Source organism: Gavialis gangeticus, unplaced genomic scaffold, assembly GCF_001723915.1.
Source record: "Gavialis gangeticus isolate Ggan-Ray unplaced genomic scaffold, GavGan_comp1, whole genome shotgun sequence".
Classification (NCBI taxonomy): domain Eukaryota; kingdom Metazoa; phylum Chordata; order Crocodylia; family Gavialidae; genus Gavialis; species Gavialis gangeticus.
The window spans coordinates 39,307,823-39,319,678 of record NW_017729033.1 but is presented as its reverse complement, the minus strand read 5'-3'; the positions used below and the strand labels follow the sequence as shown (position 1 = coordinate 39,319,678).

The 11,856-nt window shown below is 43.7% G+C and overlaps 1 protein-coding gene across 1 annotated transcript in view; it reads left to right on the top strand.

The window, feature by feature from the left end:
• The first annotated feature begins 246 nt into the window (after positions 1 to 246).
• Positions 247 to 11,856, top strand: part of LOC109303794 (ligand-dependent nuclear receptor corepressor-like protein) — a 99,255-nt gene continuing 87,645 nt past the window's right edge. Inside the window, exons 1-2 of the mRNA XM_019526068.1 lie at positions 247 to 944; positions 3,587 to 3,652. Coding sequence (XP_019381613.1) covers positions 938 to 944; positions 3,587 to 3,652 — 73 coding nt within the window. The 5' untranslated portion in view covers positions 247 to 937. The remainder of the gene's footprint in view (positions 945 to 3,586; positions 3,653 to 11,856) is intronic.

Below are 11,856 nucleotides of genomic sequence, written 5' to 3'. Positions count from 1 at the left end.
AAGTCAGCAGGGGGGTATGGGAGAGCAGGGGCAAGATGTGGGGTTGCAAGAGCCCTCCCAGACCATTCCCCCTTCCACTGCTTCCCCTGCTGACTGCCCACCTGCCACTGCTTTCCCAATAGTAGCAGTGGGGGAGAGGGGGCAAAGCTCAGATAACCCTCCAATTATTCCAACATTCTAAACATGGAAAATTATAACAAATGTATACATTTTTCATGTATAGAATGTAATTGTTGGTCAGTTCATCTTAAATTCAGGGTCATCTTGGATTTGGGTGAAGAGGGTAATTGGTTTTAAATGTGAATAGTTATTGAGGAATATACATCAATGCAGATATTGGGTTTGATATTCAGTGTGAAGTCTAGCTAGCCAAGATAGTGAGTGAACTACCATATTTACTCGAATCCAAGAAAACTTTGAAAATAAGGCAACCCCACAAGTATTAGATTCCTAGACATGGGAAATTATACATCTGTTGTTATTTTGGAGGTTTGTCTTAAACTAATCCCCCCAACCATTGTGCCAGAGAAAGCAGTGGATCTGATCACCTTTCATTCAGGTTAAGAAGTTGCAAAGCTCTTTCTTGAAGAAAGATAGCTAAAAAAAAATGTGAATGACCACCAAAAACAGGTCACATATAAGGCCTGGTAACAATAGATTTGTGTGAATGGAGATTGTTAGGGGCTGAATGTGGGAAGCTCAATTTTGTTTGGTTGTCTGTGTCTCTGGGCAGAAGCAGGCAATAAGAACACAGACAGCTGCAGAGAGAAATTAAGGAAAAAGCAAGAAGAGTACTCTTGGCATGTCTCTGAAAGAAAGTCAAAAGAGAACATGTGCAAAGTTTTGACTGGGAAAAAAATTGGAATTGTTGACAAAAGGAACAGCCTTCTGTTGTTTGTTTGGCTCCTGTGGTGTTCAGGGAAATGGGACTCTTTACATGCATAGTAAGTTAACAGGATTGCATCAAAATACCCTGTCTCCAACATCAGTTTCTTCTCTTAATGGAGACAATCTGAAGAATTTCAAATAGTAGATAAAGGTTCAGGTCAAAAGAGGTAACTATACTGTAGATTAAACACATGATAGTTCCTCATGTTAGAATTCATGGACAAGTTGCTATCTTGCCTTCAGATTTCCTATTTGCCTTTTTTGGGTGGGTTTATGGAATTAACCTTTGAAGTCAGATAGATGGTTTGGGAATTCTCATGAAGATTTTTGATTAATGCTACATTTGAGTCTGAGAGGCAGTTAATATTACTAAGTAACTTTGTAATGTGCATTTTTATTGACAAGTTAAAATATCTGTGAAAAGGAGACTAACTTTATATTAGTGTTTTAAGACTCTGCCTATACTGTGAACTTGTCTATTTCACAAAGTTTTGACAGCAAAGCTGTCTCACCTAGGGAGGTGAAAGGACCATTCCCACCCCACAAGCTGATACTGCTCTCCTGACAAAACTCCCAGTATGGAGATAGGTTTGCTGGCAAGAAGTGTTTTTTGTCTATGTCTATTTCAGAGTGCTGTGTGTGTGTGTGTGTGTGTGTGTGTGTGTGTGTGTGTGTATATATATATATTATGTATGTATGTATGTATGTATGTATGTATGTATGTATGTATAAGGGTTTTAATACATGCTGATTTAACATCTTATTTGGGGTACATCAATAAAAATTTTTTGGGCAGATACTGATGGCTGATTTTTTTTTTTTTTTTAATGGGCCCTATTGGCCGATACCGATTCAATTGCCAATTATGCAGCCAGGCAGCTTGAAGAGCAGCATCTGACTGGTAGTTCTGTTGGGGGAATGAAGGAGCATGGGGGTGGGGTGTAGATCGAGACCCCTGCAGTGAGGGAAGGAGTGGGGCTGGGGTGGGGGCAGGTGGTCCACAACTGGGATGGAGCACGGAACAGAGCTGCAAGCAGCTTGTCTGGAAGAAATGGGAGCTCCTGCTGCTACTCGCACCCTGGTAGGGCGTGGGTGGCAGGCATATGTGTGTGGGGTGATGGTGGGCTGCCGCTTTGGGCTGGGGGCAATCCCAGGCTCTTCCTGGCAGGGGGCTGAGTTGGGCTGCGCACAGAGCAGGCGGTGCTGAGAGGGAGGTTACAGGGAGGAGCTGCAGCCACCCCTAAATACAGGGTGGAACCATTGCCTCCTGCCCTGAGTGTAGCCCAGCCCAGCCTACCTGCTAGGAAGAGCCTGGCGCTACTCCTTGTCCCAGCCCACCCGCACCCTGTACGCAGATCTGGAGGTGCACCCCTCCATCCCCAATGACGTCTTGGGGTGCATGCAGCAGCAGAAGCCGCCATCCCCTCCCTGTGCCCCCTGGACAAGCCGCAGCTCCATCCTGTGCTGTGTCCTGGCTGTGCAGCCCCAGCCCTACTCCCTCCCTCACCAGTGGGGCTTCAGTCTGCTTCCTTCCACCCCTGCCCCAAAAGCCCCCATGCCCCTTTCATCACAACAGACTAACCATCCAGACCCAGCTGTTCTTCGCATTGCCAGGCTGTGCTCCTGGCAGCCTGTGTGCCGCAATGTGGCTGTATGCATCGATGGGACATTTATTCGCAAAATTATCAGCTGCATCAGCCAAAAAAAAGCCTAGTGCTGATACCATCAATTTTCTTGATATCAGTGCTTATCCAATATGGGACCGATGTATTTGTGCACCTCCACATCTTATCTTCTTTTTTTTTCTCAGTGAAAATAGTCCTACAGAATAAAATAAGGTTTGGGTTAGGGATGTAACAGTAGTTTTTTGCATTGCTGTGTAATGTGTCCCAAGTTGGAGGGTTAGTTTGAAATTCCTGGCATGCTATGTTGATGGTATTTAGTCATATCATACAAGTGTCCTAGCTGATCTTTGGAATGGGAAGATAAATTATGATTATATAAACAGTAAAAAATAGCTACCTATTTATTAAGAACTGTGTTAGAGCACAAGAAATTAAAGCTTCAAATACTATTTTTAATTTTCACCTTGGCTAAAGGGAATATTGTCTACCATTAGAAAAGGTAGAAAAAGCAATTGGAAGATGTTTCAGCATTAAATTGCATAAATTTAGATTTGAATTATAAAATAGGAAAAGAGCTGTTTTACATTCTAGGAGAGTTCATTATTGATACATTTGTAGAATCAGTTTATTAAACAGCTTATTCATTTTTAATTTTTTTGTGATGGAAGTTGAGAACTTCCTAATTTTGAAGCTTACATTTTGGACATGAATGATGCACCATTTTAAAAAAATGGTAGTACATTTGTGGAGAAGCTATGAGGTTAATAATCTCACCTTTTAAATTATTTTAAGTTTGATAAGGTGCTTGGAATATGTCTGATAGGCTGGTTCAGTACAGCTGTCAATTGTTTTTGTTAGAAGATCAATCTAAGACCTATTGAATGGTACTATAGATGCAGGAATGTATTTCTGTGTGGCAAGCTGCTGTTTTTTTCTATTGCTATAAGTGTTAAAAATTGTTTTATGAAAGTGGTTTCCTGCTGACTATTCATGTATAGAATCTAATTCTTCATGTATAGAGTCTAATTAGCAAAAGTTTTGTTCACTATTGTAAATGTTTCTTTTGTTTTCAGGTTTTGAAAGTATTTTAGAAGGGCTTTATGGACCAAGGCTACGAAGAGACCTCAGTTTATTTGAAGGTAAATGACCCAGTTTTTAATGCGGTGGGATTATTTATTAGCTCTTCTCTCCAACATTTTCTGAGTGTTTATTGTAATTTGAAATATAAATCTGCAGTTGCAAAAAATTTTTCTCTAATGTATTTTTCCTCACTGCTTTCTCACCTCCTTCATCCTTAAACATAAACAAGATCTTAAATTAATTAAAAGAAATAACCACATCTTCTTTATAGGAGTGACTGTGTACAAATAGTCAGTTTCTACTGGGAGAATCGCTGCTCTCCCAAGAAAAAACACAAGTGTACAGCCCAAGAAAAAACACAAGTGTACAGATGTTCAGGCTTTTTCTCCCAGAACAAAAAAGGCCACTCTGGGATAAAAATAACCCAGGAATAACCAGGATTAAATCATTCCTGGATGAATTTCTCCTGGGAAAGCAAATGTCTTTACTCATTGTCTTCTGAGAGGAGCCACGGCACATTCCTCCAGCATTCCAGGCTGCTTCTCTCCTGCCCCCTGCACTCCCTCCTGCCCCTGGGAGACAGTGTGTTGCTTGAGCTGGACTCCACTGCTCCAGTCAAGCAGGGAGAAGAATACCCTGCCTTCACAGTCGTCATATTGTGCTACAGGGAAATGCAGGCTGACCCTGAAATGTCGGAGTCAGCCAGTCTGAGCCAGATAGACTGACCCGCTGCTGCCATCTGTCATCAGATAGATTGAGGGAGCCTGAAGAGCACCTGTCTGCACAGGATCATTACTGCAAATAAGGATCCTGTCTGCACAGGATCATCTGTGCTCTTCAGGGGCTTAGCATTTGAATGTCTGTTAGGGCATCTCCAGGTAAGTGGTGTTTTTTTTTCCTACCAGGAGAATTCTCCCAGATCATTTGAATGTGTATATGTAACCACTGTGAAATGTCTGGATTAACTAGGCATCATTGGTTGCGTGTACACATTCATTAATGCACAGTAGTTACTGCGCATTTAGTTTAGTACTTAATGAAGCATTAACTAAATGCACAGTAACTAGAATTACTGCACAGTAACACTGGCGAATGACTTTTTAGTGACACTAGTGTGCAGTAGTCTAGTAATACTGGGCAATAGCATATTGGCATCATCGGTGCTGTGATGCACTACTGCAGTGTTATTGGGCTACTCTGCATTAAGCGTCTCATATAGACACGCCCACTAAGTAGCTGGCATGGGAATGGTTTCTTTTTCTATAATATTGGCTAGCTGTTAACTTATTTTTTTTTTAAAGCAGCTTTTAGAAAAGAAAAACAGTTCGTTTTGTTGGCCCTGTTGCTATCAGAATTTCCATATTTTCTCAGAAGGCAGATGCACCTTGTTTTTGGAAGCTGGAATGTAGGGGGGAAAAGGTGTTTTTCCAGAATGGTGTAGATCTGACTTTCAGCATGGCCCCTACATTAAAAAATATAGTTTCCACCTCTCTCTCTGGGACAGCGAGCAAGCAGGGGTGGAGTCCAGTGTTAATTGTATGCTACCCCAAAAGCTGCTCCCAATTAATTAGTAGCTGTGAAAGGGACTGTGTCCTTGCTTGCTTTCTCAGAAAGAAGGGAAGCATAACCATTTTGAATCGTAACTCTTCCATCATTCTGTTCCAGCAAAGAAAATCAGTTTTCCCCACTTAAGACACGCACCATAATTTTGGAGGACTGATTTTTTTGGGAAAATGGTATGTGTGATATGTAAGTTAATATAATCATTAGGAATGAAGACTATGAACATCAGTTTAATTTGCATTTTTTTCCGTCTTAAAACTCTCATTTTTATGCTAGTTTTTCTTTAGTGTCTGTGAATCTCTGTCTTTCAAGTCTTCTTCACTTATGCTGAAATAAGTGCTAACAGTTATGTTTTTCTGTGTTAGTAAGTGATGGTACCTGTTAAAAGTCTCTAAGAAACAGAACATAAGTCTGTGTGAGGTGGTGCTAATTTTATGTCAAAAGGAAAGGCTAATCAATTTTCATAATTTATGAAGAAACTCTACTTTTTTAATACCATTTAAGCCCTCAATTTTTCCAAGTTTTAGCTTAATTTAGGTTTAATTCAATACTATCTACTGTCCTATAAGCAAACAAACCATTTGAAAATGTTGAATTTCCAGGTTATTGCGAACCTTTAAATTCGGGAAAGAAAATAATGAAAAATATGTGTATGTAAGTGGGTTTGAAAGCTGAGCAAGCACTCTGGATGTTAATTGGCTGTTTTAGGCTAATAAGCAGAATGTAGATGATGTTGCATAAGGTTTATAATAATTTACAAAATTATGTGATGGTACTGCTAAACCGGTGTAGGCCTCACGCTTCTGCCCAGCTGCTGCTGGCTCCTGTGCACCCATTCATTCTGTGCCCCTGCCCCAGCCCTGCTGTACAGGCAGGGAGTAGCACGCAGCCCTGACCATGTGCTTGCCTTTGGGGAACGAACTGGTGTTCATTGCGGGGGAAAAGTGCCGCCGCCCCCCCGTTGTAGCTGGTGCCGCAAGCTGCAGCCACTTGCAGTCTGCGCGGATCTGCACTGCCTCTCCACTGTCACCCCAATGGAAAGTAGGCACAGGCAGCCCTGCACAGACTCTGAGCTGCTGCAGCACGGGATGGGGGCTGCTTTTCCCCTGCACTGAACACCAGCTTGTTCCCCAGAAGCTGCTGCTCAGTGCTGCTGGGCAATGTTTGCTGCAGCTGCCCACCCAGAGCCCGTGCTGCGCTAGGCTGTGGTGCGGCAGCTTAACGGCTGCCTCTGTCCTGCCCAGCGTGGCAGCAGTGGCTGTGTGGAGCAGCTGCTGTGCAGCACAGAGGTTCCATACTGTAAGTGGTGGTTAAGCAGCTGCACTACAGCCTAGCACGGTGCATACAAGCTCCAGACAGGTGGCCAAGCAAATACTGCCCAGCAGGAGCCGCTTTCCTCTGCGCTGAGCAGCAGCAGCTGCTGCTGTGACTCAGCCCCCATGAGCAAGCCTGGAGCTGGCGCAGAGCCCAAGCTAGCAGCTGTGGGGAGTTGCAAGCTGATGCTCAGCACGAGGGAAAAGCGCCCTTCTGTCCCATGGCCAGTGCCCCATGCTGCAGCCACTCAGAGTCCTCGTGGGGCTGCCTGTGTCTGCAGTGATGTGGAGGAGAGGCAGGACAGCCCCCATCAGCTCCGAGTGGCTGCAGCATGAGGGGCTGGCCACAGGGAGCGGGGGGACTGCTTTTCCCCTGTGCTGAGCACCAGCATGTTCCCTGCCAGCAAGCATGGGTTTGGGGCTGCGTGCTGATCCCCGCCTGTACTGCAGGGCTGGGGTGGGGGCACAGGAGCTAACAGCAGCCAGGCAGGATCACAGGGCCCATACTGGTGTTCCAGGGCCAGCACTGGTGGTCCCAAAGCAGGGCGGTGGGAGCATGGGGTCCTGGCCAGCAGGGCTCTGTGGAGCTGGGCCAGCTCCACCCTTTCCCTACTGGTGCAGTCCAGCCTGGCTCCACAGACCCCTGCCAGCCTGCACCCCAGGCTCCTACCTCCTCGCCCTGGGCCACTCCAGTACTGGCCGCCGTCGCCCCTTTCCCAACTTTTCCAAATTACCACTAATCAGGACAAAAATACATTTTTAAATTAAATTAAAATATATTATTATGGGTGTTTTTTAGTATGTAATTTGGTTTTTTTCCCCCTAAGATGGTAAACCTTCCCCAAAGGAGTATTTCTAGGGGTAAGGGGAGGGACTTCCAGTGGCAAAGGTCAGATGTTAGGGATGGGACTTCTGGTCCCAAGATGGTGACCAGGGGGAATGGCACTTGTCAAGGGGCAGATGTGGCCCTCGACAGCTTGCCAAAACTCGGTAAACGGCTCTCCGCCCAAAATAATTGCCTACCCCTGGTATAGGGAAATATATACATAGAGGGAGAGAGCCAGCAGAAGGAAGGGAATTAGAACTAACCCTATTATTAAGCTTGTCTAGCTCTTTTTCGTTACAAGGAACTTTTGTGATACTTTCTTTGAGCAAATCTCATTTCCATTGTTTGCGGGGGAGATTTGATGGAAGGATCCCCTTGGATTTTTAGAAGTTCCTTTTCTTTGTCCCATTACATTCCATTCAGATATGGCCAAAGTATAGTGTTAAAAACTTCCTTTCTCTTGCTTGCATTACTCTAGAAAAGTATTGGTAGCATGTCTGAATTGTTGAACAATCTCTGACCATCTTCCCATGAATTCTCTGCCAGGCTTAGTCTACAACTGAAGTGACAGCAACACACACCACACTGAAGAACTTTTACAGCAACTAGCTATATAAATGTTTTATTTATTTATTTATTTATTTATTTATTTATTTATTTTATTTAATTGCAGTAAAATTTTATGGCACCAATTATGGATTATGATCAAATTTCCTAAATATTATACAGACGTACAAAAAATAAGATCATACTTTAATTGGTAAATTGGATAACTAAACGGTACTCAAGCAGAATATAGTATCTAAGTCACAAAAAGTGATCCAGAATAACTGTACTTCAGCAGCCGCAAAACCCCTTAGGTACCTATAGTCATTTGGTTTCTACATCTTAGGCTGTAGAGATGGCACTGAAGTCCCCATGCTAAACAGACGGGTGCTTAAATTCAGTCTAGGATCTAATGTGATTCAAATTGAAGACAGTTTCTAAATTCCTGGCTCTGGGTCTGATCCAGTAGGAATCTTAAGAGTACTACTAGTGAAAATCAAAAACACTGATTTTTAGTACAGAATGCAGTAACTTTCACATGGCTGTGAGTGGATGGTTCCATACTTTACATGATAACCTAGTGTTTCAGGCACTTGAGAGTAGGGATTGGAACCCAGTAGTTTCCCATTCTAGGAGGTCATTACTGGGCTTCAGAGTCAGGCTTTCTGTTGCTTGCTTTCCCCCGCCCCTTTCCTCGCCCACAGACTGACCTCCTGGGCTGGTATGCGCGCATGCATACATACAGGCACTCGGCCCCCCCACCTCAGCCTTGGCTGTATGGATCTATCTTGCTTTTCTGTACAATGGCCCTACTTCAACAGCAAGATTTAAGAATGTCCCATCTAAACTATTCTGTAGTCCAGGAATGTCAAACTCATCTGGTCCAAGAGGCCAGATGAGTGGCACAGAATAGGTCCATGGGCTGGATTGAGCCCATGGACCTTTTCACATTTTTAACTTCAAGAGCAGACTCCCAGCACTTAGATTTTTAATCACTGTATCTTTTAAGGCTTCAGTTTTGCAGGTGCTTGTCTTTAATGAAATGTCAGAGTACTTCGCTGGATCAGTATTTTGCCATATTAAGCCTCTTAAGCAGTAAAATATATTTTATTTTGAATATATCATAACAGATTACATGGCTTTTATGTACTTGTAGTAGGGGAGAGTAGTTTTAAAGTCTGAGCTTCCCAGCCATAAGGTATATTTCATTTATTATTTTCAGGATATGCATAAAATAGTAAAATCTTAGTTCCTAAATTTACAAAAAGGAAACACATATGTGTATAATCTAGTACATTTCTTGTGTAACTGTTCCATAAATAGTGTTTGTGGTATATAAATGCAGTTACTGAATTCAGAGATATCTGACAGAAACATAAAGCATACTGGGGGGAAAAATGCAATCTATCATTTTGGTTTTAAAGTAAACAGTTTTTTATTTTTTTTTATTTGCTAACAGTACATGTAGTCCTGAAGAAAAATACATTTTAGGCTTGAACAGCATACAGCCCCAGAAGCCATCTTATTGAATAGGCAAATTGAGTTAATCAGAAGCTTAAAACAGCTACCGAATCAAAAAGGGAGGGAAATCATAACTTTTTTTTATCTGTGAAAGATGCATACTTGTCCTATGCATAAACCTGACAGGATCTCCTTTTCATCTAAATTGATAAACCCAATAGAGCTCATATTATGCTGCTTAAGATATTCTTGTTACGTCTGTTACTTCAGCAATCCGTTTCTTTCTTATGGTCTTACAGGGGAACTCCTAATCATAACAATAGTTCCACATCACTCTAACTTTGAATAACACTTCATTGTTATGGTGCTCCATTAAGTAAGGTACTTCAACATTTGCTTAAAAGTAGGCATGGGTTAAATACTTTACTGCAGCGGTTCCCAAACTGACAGATTGTGCACCACCAATTTAAATCGATACAACCTAAAGTACCACCAGCACATTTTTGTCATATGAAGTAATTATAATAAATTTGTTACCACATACCACTGACAGGTTGTCTGTCTACCACTGGTGGTACCTGTACCACAGATTGGGATCTGCTGCCTTACTGAATTGTGCCTTAACTCTTATTGCCAGTCTTTTATATTTAGAAACAGTACGTTTTTGAATACTGTCAAGGCATTAGCTCCTGGAGGGTATCTGACGCTTCTTGCCCAGCAGGTAAGTTTGTGGGGAGGGACCAGATGGGGGGGACAGCTCAAGGCAGAGGGAGAAAATTATTTGGGGATGCGCCTCCCCAGCAGGTAAGTTCTACCTGGCCGGGGCCCCACTCAACTTATTCCTGCTTCTGCCTCTGTGGTACTGTCCCTCACCGCAGGGACCTTAGTCTAGCCCCCGCCCCTTTCCTTGCCCACAGACTGACCTCCTGGGCTAGTATGCGCGCGGGCATACATACAGGCACTCGGCCCCCCCACCTCAGCCTTGGATTGACTCCAAGAGGCTCCAAGATCTACTGATGGATCTAGATCCACTAGTTGGTGACCACTGTCCTATAGCCTTCATACTCTATTTTCTATTGGTTGAGCATTTTTATTTTTTACTCCGTCAATACATCCAGTGCTTCTTACTTGTTCACTCTGAATCTTTTACATCTATTTTTAGCCTATTAGTTGAAGTACTTGATACCTGTCGTTGGAGATGCATCATTCATCTTGTTTTTCTCTCTGTCAGATAGAGGGAAAGCAGAGTGATGATAGCAGTGCTTTTCCTCCAGACAAAAATAAAAATCACTTAGGATTTTAGAGGAAGAAAGCTTCATTTTTTGAGGTGCTTGGTATTTTTATTTTCCAGGTCCTTTGGGAGTATTTACATGAGTCTAACTTAAAGGGTGTTTTCCTTGATACTGTAAACATTATTCTTTAACTGTCTTAGAATGAGAACTTCAGGTCTTCTAAGAAGTTAGAAGGGAGGTCATGAGAACATCAGGCTTCTTCCTGTGCCTGTTGGGAAACAAATAGTCTGGGCAAATTCTCCCAGCTCTGTTCTCCTGGTAGAAAAACTTACCCAGAGATGCCTGAACAGACATTTGAATGCTGAGCCCCTGAAGAGCTGAGAGCTTATACTAATGATGCTGTGCAGTGGGGCTCTGTGCTCACATCTGTGTGCTCTGCAGGATCCCTCAGTCTATCTTGCAACAGATGGCAGCAGTGCACAGGACAGTCGTGACTGGCTGACATACTACTCAGGATCCGCCTACGTCTCTGTGCAGAACAATGTGGGGATTATGAAGGGGATGTGTTCAGCTGGAGCAGTTAAGTCCAGCCCTAGCAACATGCTGTCTCCCAGTGAATGGGGGGAAGAGGGGTGGGAGCAAAAACCCTGGAAAGGCTACTCTTAGAACATATATAGACATTTGATGCCTCAGGAGAAACTCTCCTGGGAGCAATTTAGCCCTGGTTGTTCCCAGGTCTTTTTTCTCCCAGTATGGCCACTTTTGCTTTGAACATTTGTACACTTGTGGTTTCTCCTGGAGAGCAGCAACTTTCCCAGTAGAAACTGGATGTTTGCACATGGCCAATACATACAAAATAGGGGTGCACCGATTTAAAGATTTTTTTGGCTAATTAACCAGCCATATTGGCCAATACTGATCCGATATTCGATATGCAGCCTGGCAGCTTGGAGAGCAGTGTCTGGCTGGTAAGTCTGTGGGGTGGAAGGCATGTAGGAGAGTGAAGGGGCTTGGGCAGGGCGCAGATTGTGTCCCCCCATGGTGAGGGAGGGAATGGGGCAGGGGTATGCACTGCCTGGGTGGGGCAGGACGCAAGACAAAGCTGTGGGTGGCTCATCCAGGGGGCGTCAGGGGGGAAAGCAGGGTTTGGTTCCTCGCTGCTGGGGGGGCATGTGCCCCCCTGGATTTGTGCATGGAGAAAGACTGGGCTGCCTACTGAGGGCTCAGGGCCAGGGGCTATGCTGGCTTCTTCCTGGCATGGGTGCTGGGCTGGGTCAGAGCTGCACTCGGGATGGGGGCTAAAGGATGGACTACAGCCACTG